The following is a 13,504-nucleotide window of genomic DNA, read 5'->3' on the forward strand; positions in this document are numbered from 1 at the left end:
TCTTCGCAGTGGTGTTCTTGAACGTACTCAGTCTGTTGAGGCATGCAGGCAAGCAGCACACTGTGACCGTGGGGTTGCACTGATAGGATAGCAATGTGTGAAACTGACAAACATGCCTGTTATCAAAGAGAAAGTCATAACCACACAGATAGCTAGCCTTGATTTATGGCTATATTAGCAAGGCAACAGGGTGAGAAAACGACAGATGCTGTGGAAAATAAAAAGGGATGTGGGTCCCTTATAGGATCTCTGACTAAACACGAGTTGCCAAGTCATTACCAAGGCAATGAAATTGATAATAATACACTAAAAACACACAACCCCCCAAGAAATTCAAGTCAAACCAAAGCAAGTCATCAGGTCAACAGAACTGGAGTCAGTGCAGTAAACAGGGATGTTTATAGTTTGTATGTTGTGTAATTGGGAAGATGTAGGGGTGATAAAAGGAAAGAACTTGAGAGAGGACCAACGAATGCATTGCAAAGCAAACAGTATAATGAGGACTGACTGAAATACCCATTTGTCAGCCCTATGTCCAATCACGCAAGTTAGGACCAGGACAGTAAACTCACTGTTTCCATAGTGTTAACGCCTGGGTTCCTTCCACAACCAGGAGGTACTGGTTATTTTTTTCCTTAATGTAGGTGAATACTAGAATTGCCCCAGTTAATATTGTGAAGAGAATACCAGGGTGCCACATAACAAGAACATTCCTTCCTAGCTCCTTAACGTAAGTGACAGCTTAACAAGTGTTTGTTTCACACATGGAAAATTCTGCCTGCTACAGCAGTATACCTGAGACACGTGCTTTGTAGTTAATAAAAAACAAACATCTGTATGCAAGACCAGGGTATTTCCATGTTGGCACCTATAACCACCAACTATCACACCAAAATAAATTCTGAAACTACTTGGGTAAAGTCACAATGAAGTCATGCTCACTAACAAAGACAAAGGGATAAAAAAGTATCATTACAATTGATGTCATAATGCGGAATAATGAGGCAAATGCAAAGCAAGGTAAGTTCAAGCAACTTTTTAATTCCTAATTGTCCTTTAGTCCAACTTTGATTTCACAGTCTTCTATAAAACTTGTAAAAAAATAATTAAGAATTATAAATTAAAATGTTCCTATTTTTGTTTATAACAATTTTCAAACCCAAATAGTTTTCCCTTGACTGTTTTCTTCTCTCAAATTAAGTCACTGATCTTGATGCCTAGTGTTACTTCGTGCTTTTGTCAAACAAACATTTTGATCCAGTCAATCATATCCTTTCTAGCTTCTTCAATATAAGGTTTATCGGCAGGTTTCATATCTTCTGGCTTCAACTGTGCAAAACCATGAACTTGTCCAGGATAAACTTTAATTTTATATTCAACTTTACAGTACTGTTTCAGCTTCTCCTCCAATAAAGTGATCTGTAAAAGAAAGCATTTTTCCATTATGTTGTGTTTTTAAGTTTGCCAAACTTGCATTTCTCACATCTGTACATCTTTGCCTTTTTTCCATTGTCACATTTGAGGCAGGTTCTGTTGCTTAGCAAATGGGAAAACCCCTCTTTGGAATATAAGACTGAAACATTTTTTTGAAAGCAAGGATAGGTCTAAGAATCTCAACATTGCTGCAAAGATGGTTTGGTAAATCTCATTGCTGTAAAGGAATGGGTGCATTTCTATTTGGAGACTTGGGCTTATAACCTAATCTTAAACTCTGATCTTGAAAGAACATATTCCCTAAACCTCAGTGACTCTCAGTGCATGATCTTTTGAGGATAAGTACACTCATGCTTACGGAGTACTAATCATAGGATTATGTACCTATATACATGTGTAGACACATTTTTGTACTTGTTTCCATTAAAAACTCCCTGCAAGCTCAATTAATATTTATTTTTTTTTTTACACAGGAATTTTTCTTACACAATCCACACAGACAGCTCAGAGAGAACACTTCAGGAGAAAAAGTTATGTTTTCAATGTGTAACACATGATGAAAAAAACAAAAGCATTTATGATAATTTTGCCCCTGGGAAAAATACACTTTCACCATAAAAAGGAGACAAGAAGTGAAGGATTTGTTTTCCTGTGCAGAGGAGACACGTTTGAGGTACAGATCAGCATGTGCTGAATAACACAGAAGTAAATATTGATTGGCTTCTGCATTCCCAGAGTACATCACCCATTCCTTACTCTTGCACAACAAACTATGCTAGAGGTGGTATGTTATCCTTGTCACTGATGAAAAAGAGTTTATGCACAGAAGAAGGCACCAGTTTCTTACCCATATATCTATCCAGCATGTATCTCACATATGCTTATGATAGAGTTCATATCAGAATATAGATGACAGGCAAAGGTCAAAACAGGACCTACAAGTTGTCATAATCTTAGTCAAAATTCATGCCCACTCTTCTGACACAGTGTGTTTTGTCTTCATACCACAAGCAATTAGTCATTGGTTGGCTCACATCGTCAGAAAGTTCAGTTACTGACCTGAAATTACTTATTTTCCAGTTCCAAGTTCAGTGCTTTAGCTACCTGGTCTCTCATCTATAGCAGTAGTATCCAAGTTTTTGAGGTGTTTGGCTCATACCAGTTGGATCTCCCTGCCCAGTTTTACACGCTGCTTGTCCAGCCACTCAGAGACCAGTGACTGGTCTTCACTGCATTTCTCACCTCAAAAAGGCAGCTTTGAATAATCTGAGCAAGATATGGGGAAAGTTCAGATATAAGCAAAACAACCCAGTCTGTCCATTTTGTATATGAAAATGGTTTCTAACAAGCTACAGTTTCTGTGTGGGATAAAAGAACTATGGGAAAAGAAAAAGCATTTCCAGTACAACAGCTTACCTGATCATAAGAAATAGTGTGGTCTTTCTCACCAAAAATGAAAAATGTGGGATTTAGTAAATTATATCTTTCTTCAGAGTCCCTAATTATTCCTAGAACGTTTTAGAGAAAAAACCTGTTAGTGAGGTTGTTCTTGCAAGATAAATGGCAAATTAAACCACAAGATTTCTATTCAGGTTTACTCATTATACACATTTTTTAGATCAGGACAGCTTCTATTTGGATAGAGAAAAAAGCATTTGGAAAATATATTTCCCCACTCTCCAAGCACTAAAAAAAAATAATTAGAAAATTACCATGCAAAAGGAAGCAATTTTTTCTAGTTTACAGAATTATTAAATTTTTATAGCAATATAGCATATTGTTGAAATAACCATAATTAAAATCTGCATCTCATCTTTGAGCTGAGTATTTACAGAATTTGTTGCAAAGCAATAACTAGAATTACACACTATGCATAGTCACGTGAGCCCAGATAAGTTTTCATGTGTTCTACACTACCATAGAGGGAAACCCCAGCGGTTAATTGAGGATTTTTCAGCATCAAGTGATGTACTGCCATTCCACCCCAGGAAAACCCAACGATACCAATCTTCTTTGCATCGCATTGTTCCTTTAGATACTTCAAGACAACATCAGCTTCCCTAAGACATATAAACAAAAGCAAACTAAGGAATCTATTGCAGAATCAATACTTTACAATTTAAGAAAAAAATGAAAAGAGATACATGGATTTTTCTGTGTCTGCACCCCCAGTCTTTTAAAACAGGGAATACCTATACAAAACACATTTCAGCCCAGAGCAGTGACTTATGTTCTTAAACAGGAGTTAACACCTCTGGTTCTAGTTTAGGGAAGTACAGGTTTAGGTAATTAAATACTTACCTGAATTGTGACCTGCTCCTTTGTTGCAAAATAAGCAAATATTTAATTGAATCACTTTGTCTAGGACAGGACAACTAAAGACAAGACATATCTGCAAGTAGAACAACATCTTGCATTATGGATTGTAGGAATAGATAAGCTTCACTTTGCTATCTCTACAGAGTCCACCTATGTAGATAAAGATTTATCCTGAGCATGTCATTCCTGTTGCATGAGTTAATACTAAAATATCCTACCAAGCCCACATGCAATAATACTATACTAAAGTAGCAATTACTCAAAACTAAATTGCTGGTATAACTATGTTTAAAAAAAAAAAAAAAACACAAAACAGGCATTGCATGAGGTATAATGCAAAAAATATGAAAATGGAGTTTAATGTAGGCCAGAGTAGGTAGGTTTTTTTTAATTGTTAACTTCTTAGGTCTCAATAGTTTTATCTTTTCCATCATCTACAGAGTTTTAAATTAATTTTAAATGCAGACTGCACATACTAATAACTGTATTTTCAAATATTAGGTATATTAGTATGGTCATCACAATTTTGGTTAGGCTGACAAAAAAAACGGTATGAAAGTGAGATGAGAAGGAGGTTGTGTCCTAGGCTCTTTCAAATTCAGTTTGTTTGGAAGGGTAACTAAGTCAGTCATAGGTATGTTGGATTCCTTGTGCTCTGAAAGAGCAATGGAACTGCCCTTGAGGGCACCTACAAATGAACCCTCAAAAGACGCATGTCCTCAAGGTCTTACTTGTTTAAGACAGTGCCCATAATCTGCTCACTCTTTGGAGTTGGATTTTTTTATAGATGTTAGTGATTCGGTCACAGCTTCTGCAACTATATGGTCAAAAGCATTGCTGAGACATGTTGAAGTTAGGCTGGGACTGCTGAGACCACTCGAAAGGGACAGAATAATATTTGTAGCTAACAAGATGATAGCTGAGTAATAGAGTGGCACTGCCTTACTATCATCTTCCGAAGTTTTACTCCAGATTGGTAGATGCTGAAGAAACAGTAATGCCTCCCATAATTCAGGGAAGCCTTGTTACAGTCACTGCTAGGCTATGTGGGTAGTGGGCCCTCTGTTTCCCATTGAGGAAAACACTATAGTCCATCACGTATCTTAGGTTTTGGGCAGTCTTGCAAATTCTTGCTCAGGAGAATATCGTCTGCACCTATTATTGTCTACAAGGCAGAAAGAAAGATGGGCAAGTGACAACTGGCAGTTGTGGAAAAGTTTTCCTCCTTGTCATGAGGGACTGGAGGTAGAATCAGTACTTGTGGGTGAGAGTGCTGGGTATTTCATAGCCTGAAACACTGGCTGTGAGCCTGTACAGCCAGTATAATAGCTGGAAGGGGGCCCAGGAAAACAAGATGGGAACAAGAAGCTGAGTGATGGACAGAGCAGATGATCCTTTCATCCCAGCCAAGGCAGTGCCCACAGCCACAGAAGAACTGCCCAAAATAAGCAGTTCTGTGCATGCAGCTAGCTTGCCCTGCTGTGAGGTGACACATTTTTTCATACAAACTTCCCCTTATTTGCTGGGTGCTCTTTAAAGCTGAAGTACAAGTGTGTATCTTACTTGTCTACTTTTGTAGGATCATGGTGTTTCATCCAGTCAGCAAAGTCAGCCCAGTGATCAGTAGTTTTCCAGGGGTCTGTCCCTTTGAAGAAGTCTGGGCAGATAGTTCTGTATGAGATATGGAATCAAGTCAACTTTCATACCCAGGCTGGGAGAATTTGTGGATGTCTAAATGTCTCCTGAAGTCTTTTACTCCAGAGTACACATCTACATGGTTACTATCTGAATATTAGTTTACTCACTCTGTTCTGGCAATCAGCAGAGCTAAGAGTATATGTCTTTCTATGGAAAAATCAACCAAACAAACAAACAAAACCCACCACCTCTCACCCTTGGACATATATAAGACTAAAGTAAAGGGATTAAGCAACCCTCCTGATTATAGATACATATATATACGTCTCTCTGCTAGTAAAAACTAAAGCAGCTGTTTAAAAAGTTTGGTTCTGAAGACCTTGTACAAATTAAAGATAGATTTCAGCATTTATAGTCTAATCAGCTATACTGCCATGCAAGCATAAACACTGACACTTCGTGACTCTCCTTGTGTCATTGTGCTCAGGTAGCCATTTTTGATGGGTCAGTTTTATTAGCTTTGGAAACCTCATGGGAACATTTTGTCCCTTCGTGTTTTTATTCACTCAGATTGAAATGGTATGGTTGCCACACACATGCATATAGGAAACATCAAATGCCATGCCTAGCTTTGGTCCTGATGATCTGTCTGTGCATTGAAGAGCAAGATAGGAAAACCAGTTACTTACATGTATCCATGACCTGCAATCAAATCAACTATGTATCTAATGTCTGGGAACATCCATCCAAATATGTCATGAATCACAATCACAGCTTTGTCTGTGAAAAAAGATGGTCTACAGACATATGCCTTAATGTGCTCAATTTGTACTTCATGTCCAAGGCACCCATATCCAGATCTGTCTCCAGTATGATACAGAAAAGGATCAGCCATTTGAAAACCTAACAAAAGATAAAAACAAAAAAGAGAGAGCAATAAGGTAAAAATAATTTATTAACACACTTATTAAGGGCAAATAAAAGGAAATATGATCTTCAGAAAATAGTTCAGTAACTTCTGAAAATAACATTGACATCCTTGTCTTAAAGGAGAAAAGCAGAAAAATAGCAAAAGAAGTGTTCTTGTGCAGAATGGCTCCCAGTCCACTATGTGATATTGAGTTGAGAATGAAGACAAATACCAAAGCAAGGTTATAAAATTAGAAACAACCTGCACATGTAGGTCCTGACTTTCGTGTCACATCTATTTTGCTCCCATACCACTCTGTCAGCACTAGTGTGAGGCATGTCAGTGTCACTCTTTCCCCATGCATGGAGCCATCATGTGTGTCTTCATAGGGAATCCCATGCTGATTTCTCTGAATTATGTGATGGGGTAAGGACCACAGCACTAAACTGCTACTGAAAAGTACAGTGTTTGGTGTTTTTTTCAGTGCTGGTGCCAGCTAGCTAATCTGTGTTTTTGGTAATAGCATCACAGCTGTTCTGGGAGCCAATATATGGGTGCAGTTGGTGAAGGACTGCAGTACAGATTTGTAAATTAGATTCTAATGCCTTAGGCCCATATCCCTTTGAAAGGGATTGCAAGAAAACAAGCAGATATGCAAATCTCATTCAAAATATGTCAGAGTATTCAGTTTTGTCCCTTCTCCCAAAATAGCAATTACAGGCAATGAGTCAGTAGCTGTTCTGAAGATACTAAAGCCAAAGTTGCTCTGTCTGTGTCAGGAGCTTGGAATGGACTCTACAAAAGGTAGAATGTGATCCTGTAATTAAGAGTAGTGCTATAATGCATCTATGCAAGTCTGCAGGGGCAGTGTTAGTAATACCATTTCCTAGCCATGTACTGACTTTGAACCTGTCCTTGGAGATGTAGTACACACACTTGCATATACATGATGACTGTCTCCACTTCATCATTTCTGCATCAGGCTATTATTTCTGTTTGTGCTGTAACATGGACAATCTGGAAGTGTGTCAAATTGTGGTAAAAACATATACCTTCCTCAGCTTTCCATTGACCACAGCAGCAGAGAGCAAGGTTTCACTGAGTAACTGGGAATTTTGCCTAGGCAATACAGACAGGTTTGGTGTCAGACGCATGGTGCAGGCAAGCTGAAGTCAACAGAGTCAATGGCGCGGAGACCACTTATCCCTTACACAACACTTTCCAGCTTGCATCATTAACAGACTCAACGGCATGCAAATCTTATAGGCATTTAGAGTGCCTTATACACAAGGTAATCAGCTTTCTTCCCAATGTATAGTGCAGAGACACTGTTCCTCCTCCTCTCCCAACCCTGGGGCTGCTGTCACCAGATCTGGCAAGGCAGTACTGAGTTTAAGCAAATATGCTTGATTACAACCATAACCCTTGGCTGATAGAGTGTGGTGTAGAAATGCAGGAATGGGGCCAATGTGGCTTTACTGCTAGAATCAAGCTGCTTCAGAAATAGCCATGAAGTGGGTGACCTCACATCATAAGGTCTGTGCTGTAACTGAGAGATGATTACATTTGTTAATTGTTCTCTCACCTGTCTCAACATCTGAATGTCAGGATTGGTGCTAAGAATCATGAAATAGCTTGATTTCAGGACTAGAACCTCTGTTGTTTTGGCATTATATGACAGTGGAAGTTGTAACATGCATGGGAGAGTATTTCCTAGTTTAAGCCCCACATAATAAGCCTGAAAATGACTGAGAGAGATCTGTTCATGCAAAAGTGCTTCCTACCTCTTTTTCTTAAACTAAGATGAATGAGCTTCTCCAAGTGCAAGAGGCTGCCTGGAGAATTCACAGGTGCTCCCAAAGACAGCTAACACCACTGGCTTCTGATATGGCAGCCACAGCTTCACTCTGCTAAGGTCATTTGTTCAGAAGGGCACAACCAATGGTGTCCCCTTCAAGGAAGTAGTGTTGAGGAGGAATTAAACTTTGCAATGGTTGTGAAACAGCCTGCTCCATATCTGTTGGTTCCTTCCCATAAATCATTTCTCTGGCCTATCTTCACTGAGGCCCAGCCAGATGGCTGTCCTCCAGGCACCAGGCTGCGGAGAACGTTAGTAAATAGTCAGCCACACCTGAACTGCTTAGAAGTCTTTGATGGGATCCTGTTCAGTCAGAAGCTTTATTTGTTGCCACCCGCTCTGTCCCACGCAACATGGTGTGGCGAAGCAACAAGCCAGGATATTTCCTGCCTATCCTGCCTCACCTCATTCCCTCTTCCCACCGATTTCAGCCATTACACTTTTCCTTTTCCTGCTTTCCCCATGGCACTGTTCCAAGCAGGCAGCATCCCGCTCCTCATCTCTGAGCTTCAGCATCACTGAGGAGATACAGGGCCTGGGGGGAAGTGAGGAATGGGAACAGAACTGCCTGCTGCTAACAAGAAAAAAAGACTGATATCCGTGAGTCTGCTGTCATCCTCCTGCTTATTAAGGGAAGGCCTCTGGTAGCTTTTCCTTCACACCAGTGGTCCTGCTCTTCCTTGGTTGTCTTGATACCATTCAGGTTTTGTGCAAGTAACATAAAAACTGAGGAGAGTAATTTACTATTATCACAAGGCAATGGTGGGCTCTCCCTTGGGTGGTAGGATAGACCCAGATTACTACATTTTTAGGGAATAGGAAATCACATGGTTAAATCATACCAAGTCTTAATTATTCAATAGCAAAAACCAAATCTCTACTAAGAAGGCAAGGCTAAAAATCTTTAAAAACAATCAGGTAAAACGGGCAAACAGTCCTAAGGATATTCCCTGCATCTCAGAAAGTGAGTATGAGCATGTGATCTCAATGCACTGTGACGTTTGGCAGGATGTTGGGCTAGTGATGCCAAGATGTGACATCTCTGCCCTTTTCCTGGATCCAGTGATAACATTTTAAACTCCTGCAGTAATTTATTTTAATGACAAGTGCTCCAATGGACCTAACAAGAGAAAGAATGGAATTTCATCACCATAAAGGCAAAAGAAATTATTATGGCCCTTTAATGTGATCTTGCTACTGATGAACATAAAATGTTTATCAGTGTCCTCACCACTATTGGTGTACTACAGCTTGCATCAAGGGCTCAAAATGAAGTCCAGCCTTTCCTAAATTTGACACCCTTCATCTTCACCTTATCTGCTCCCTAACACTTGTCTTTGTGCATTACTGAAATGAAAGCCTCTTTTTAAAGGATTTGGTTTTGCTGAATGTTCTGTGCCTTTTCAAAGAGCTATATCTAATTGCCTAGCAGTTTCAGATTTCTCCCTTTTTCACACAGTTAAAAGTAGTTAGCCTTTCTCCGCTGCCAACTCAGTCTTTGTGGACCAGTTCGCCATCACATACCTGGAATACAGGATCCTGCTTTAGCCCAGCTCGCTTCTTCTGCTCAGTGAGATACCAGCTAGATTTCTCTAAACACAAAAAGAAGAAAACCAGTTCTGCTGGCAGTTTTGCTCCTGCTGCTGCCCATCCAGTTTCCAGGTGCTCTTCACCTCTTCTGCAGACTTTGGGATTGGGAGGTGAGGAGGAGAGGCTTAGCACAGGAGTCATCCCAGTCGGAAGGGGTGGGGACGAATCATGCAGAGAGGCAGGGTTCACCTCCACATCAGTTGCTTTATTTATTTATTATTCCAGGAGTTCAGAAAGCAGGATGCACACAAAAACTATCAGGCACTTCTTTTTTTCTTTTTTCTTTTTTGATCTCTCTAAATATGTGTGATTCCTAACAAAACAGTATAGAGAGGCTGAAACAAGACTGCTGAGTCTTATTGCCAGTACATTTCAGTTTTCTGGGAAAATTTCCCTTCCAGGCCTGTACACTACAAAGCAAATGATTTGTGTGTGATGCAGCTATTGAAAATACTGCAGAATCTTTACTCAGTGTTTATATAGCTGAGACATTTATCATCAGTGATGCGTTTGCTGACACATTGTTAAATTCAGAGATACTTTTTTCTTGTAGTATATTCATGCACTTTTATAGTCCATCATAAATGTCTTTAATGGGTTTTGTGCTGAATTAAAATGAATCTGTCCAGGCAAACTTGCAGCATGAAAAAGTGATGGAAGTCTCCCTAGCCCAGAGATTAAACATATTGCAGCCACACCCATAAGTATTCCCAACAAGTCCAAAAGTGTTCCAGGTTATTTTTGATTAGACTTGTTTTCAACAAGTTAGAAAGATTTGAGTATGAGCTGGTTGCTGCTGATGGTGGCTCATTGAAATTTTCCATTTCTATTTCCATAATGGCTTTGTATGCAAGGAACATCAGCTTAGCCCTAAGGCTGATGTCTACTATAGCTTTAACTTTCTCTGTGTGTGCAAGTGGTTTGTGTGTGCACATTGGAGGAGGAGGAATGAGACAGACAGAAGAGCTCAAAGAAAATGACAATTCCATTTCAAGTCAAAGATCAATAAAGAAATTTTGATCCTAAATGTATATGACAGACAAGTCCCACAGTCACTCTGTACATTCTCAGTGGTACTCTGTGTGGTAGTGACCGCTGTGCAGTCTGAAGACTGTGTAAAACAGGTGACGGTTGGATTCAGTTCACCAAACTTCAGACATTTACAATTAGGATGCCTACATGTCAGCAAAGTGTCTACACTTCCACAGTTGTTATCAAGATTTAGGGTTTGATTCATACTCTATAGGTGTCTTCTTTAGAATGAATTGGATCGTCCCCTAGACGCCACCAACTGTGCTGATCTCAGAGTTTAATAGCAGCCTACCCACCCCATGCAGGTGCAGATTGCTGTGCTGAGGGCATCATCACTCAGCCAAGAGGAGTACCACCTCTGTGTGCTACACGCAACTTAAAATTAAGGTTTGTCATGACCACAAAGAGAGGGTGTTTGTCCTGTCATACCAGTCAGTAACTGTGCATCTATAAGAAACCATTAAAAAGATTGCTTGTGTTGCAAGGGAGTGAGTGGGGACACTTCACCGAAAAGATCTAGTTTATACTTTGATATTAATGGCGTCTTCCTTGAGCTTGTCTAACCTCATCTAACTGGGCAGGCTGTATGCAGATCCACAAGACTGAAGTCCAGTTTTCCCAGAACTTACAGAACAGATTAGGCCAGCAGGAGCAGGCATCTGATCCCACATGCATCTCATATGACTGTAAATCCTGTCTTCATGCCCAGCTTCTCTAATTTGGGTGGTTAAGGTGGAAGGAGAGCAAAGGACTTGCTCTGCTGTAATACAAGCCTTTGCCTGCACACTGATTATGTTTGATCTGCAAATCCTAAATCATTTCTATCTCACATACATGAAGAGACTCTCATTCCCCTTCAGATATAATCACCTCTGTAATGGATTTAGGTTTATGGAGTCCATTGCATCCATGCATTTCCTACAGTCTCAAAAAACTTTATAACTCTATTTTTTAAGCCTGCTGTGAATATCTCTACTTTTACAGTTTAAAAAAAGGGGGAAGAAGACAGATGCAGGTTGGAATGAGGACAACAGATTCACTTGATCAAACACACAGTTGTCAGATTTTTCCTTTACCTGAAACACGCAGCTGTTTTTTGTTTGGTTTTATGTCTTTCTCCCTGAAAGTTTCATCAGTACTCCTCCAATTGCTCCTGATTTTATAGAAATTGAATTTTATAGAATAGAAATTTTATAGAAAAAAAAATAGAAATTTTATAGAATGTGGAATAAAACCCCAAATAAATTCTCTATTTGGTTTGTGCGCCAAGGTTTTGGCAGTGGTGGGGCTACAGGGGTGGCTTCTGTGAGAAGCCGCCAGAAGCTTCCCCCATGTCCGATGGAGCCAATGCCAGCTGGCTCCAAGACAGACCCACTGCTGGCCAAGGCAGAGCCCGTCAGTGATGGGGGCAGCACCTCTGGGGTAACATAGTTAATAAGGGGAAAAAGTCACTGCACGGAAAAAACTGCAGCCAGAGATAGGAGTGAGAATATGTGAGAGAAGCAGCTCTGCAGACACCAAGGTCAGCGCAGAAGGAGGGGAGGAGCTCCAGGCACTGGAGCAGAGATTCCGCTGCAGCCCATGGTGCAGATCATGGTGGGTTAGTTGTGCTCCTGCAGCCCATGGAGGACCCCACAGTGGAGCAGAGGAAGAGTGTGAGGAGTTCTCATCCTGAGGAGGAAGGAGCAGCAGAGATGACAGTCCCTATTCCCTGTTTTCCTGTGCCACTAGGAGGGAGGATGTAGAGAAATCAGGAGTAAAGTTGAGCCTGGAAAGAAGGGAGGGGTGAGGGAAGGTATTTTTCAGATGGGTTTTATTTCTCATTATCCTGCTGTGATTTGATTAGTGATAAATTAAACTGATTTCCCCAGATCTAATCTGTTTCACCCATAATAGTAATTACTAAATAATCTCTCACTGACCTTATCCCAACCCACAAGCCTTTTGTTATATTTTCTCTCCCCTGTCCAGCTGAGGAAGACAGTGATAGACCGGCTTTGGTGGGCACCTGGCATCCAGCCAGGGTCAGCTCACCACAATCCTTATGGCTGTCAGCTGTAATTTTAGCTGGATGTTACCATAAAACACAACATCCTAGGACATGCTAGTCTGCTCTCCGGAGGCAAAATATAAGGGTATTCTCTCCCAGACAACTACTGATAGATAAAACCCCCGAAAGGCAAGTACGTTGCTAGCATCTAGTGCAGAAGGGAAAGAGTCCAACAGAGAGACCAATGGACAGGCTCAAACATGTCACATTTACCATCACCTAGTGCAGTATTTGAAGTGCTGCTGGTAGCAACAGACTTCTCAGAGAGCTGAAATCATTACAGATGTTATAATGTTGTGAAAAACCTGTTCAAAGCAACTATGATGAGTGATGCTCTGCTTGCAGCCTAGAAGCTGTAGACAAATGAATCAAGAGGGATGGCAAGGCTCCTCTCCCTTCTTGCACGGATTCTGCTGGCAATAGCAGCCTTGGTAAGGAGTTACCATCAGTAAGGGTACGTGAGAGGAACTGATGGAGAGGCTCTCATGAAGGGTTAGCAGAGAGGCATGGTGAGATGGGGCCAGAACAGCGCAGCTCTGCAGGACCAGCTGTAGCCCAGTGAGGGCTCTGTAGCTAGCTCCCATCCTGAGAACAAGAGGCATCCTTCAGGACTTTGGGTGGCTACAGGAGCACAGCAGCTAGTCCCTCTCACACATTCAGTGAAAAGAAGGCC

At 40.7% G+C, this 13,504-nt stretch overlaps 1 protein-coding gene across 1 annotated transcript; it reads right to left on the bottom strand.

Annotated features, from left to right (window-relative positions):
• Positions 1–430: 430 nt before the first annotated feature.
• LOC133221070 (carboxymethylenebutenolidase homolog) lies at positions 431–7,467 on the bottom strand. Its single transcript, XM_061369675.1, has 5 exons — positions 6,081–7,467; positions 5,317–5,424; positions 3,352–3,494; positions 2,851–2,942; positions 431–1,419 (listed from the first exon to the last, which is right to left on the bottom strand). The coding sequence occupies exons 1-5, from the start codon at positions 6,284–6,286 to the stop codon at positions 1,240–1,242; spliced, it is 729 nt and encodes a 242-aa protein (XP_061225659.1). The 5' UTR covers positions 6,287–7,467; the 3' UTR covers positions 431–1,239.
• Between the last annotated feature and the right edge of the window lie 6,037 nt (positions 7,468–13,504).

This window comes from Neopsephotus bourkii, unplaced genomic scaffold (genome assembly GCF_033783945.1).
Source record: "Neopsephotus bourkii isolate Nb327-2 ecotype Australia unplaced genomic scaffold, CSIRO-AGI_Nbou_v1 NB_1508, whole genome shotgun sequence".
Lineage (NCBI taxonomy): Eukaryota > Metazoa > Chordata > Aves > Psittaciformes > Psittacidae > Neopsephotus > Neopsephotus bourkii.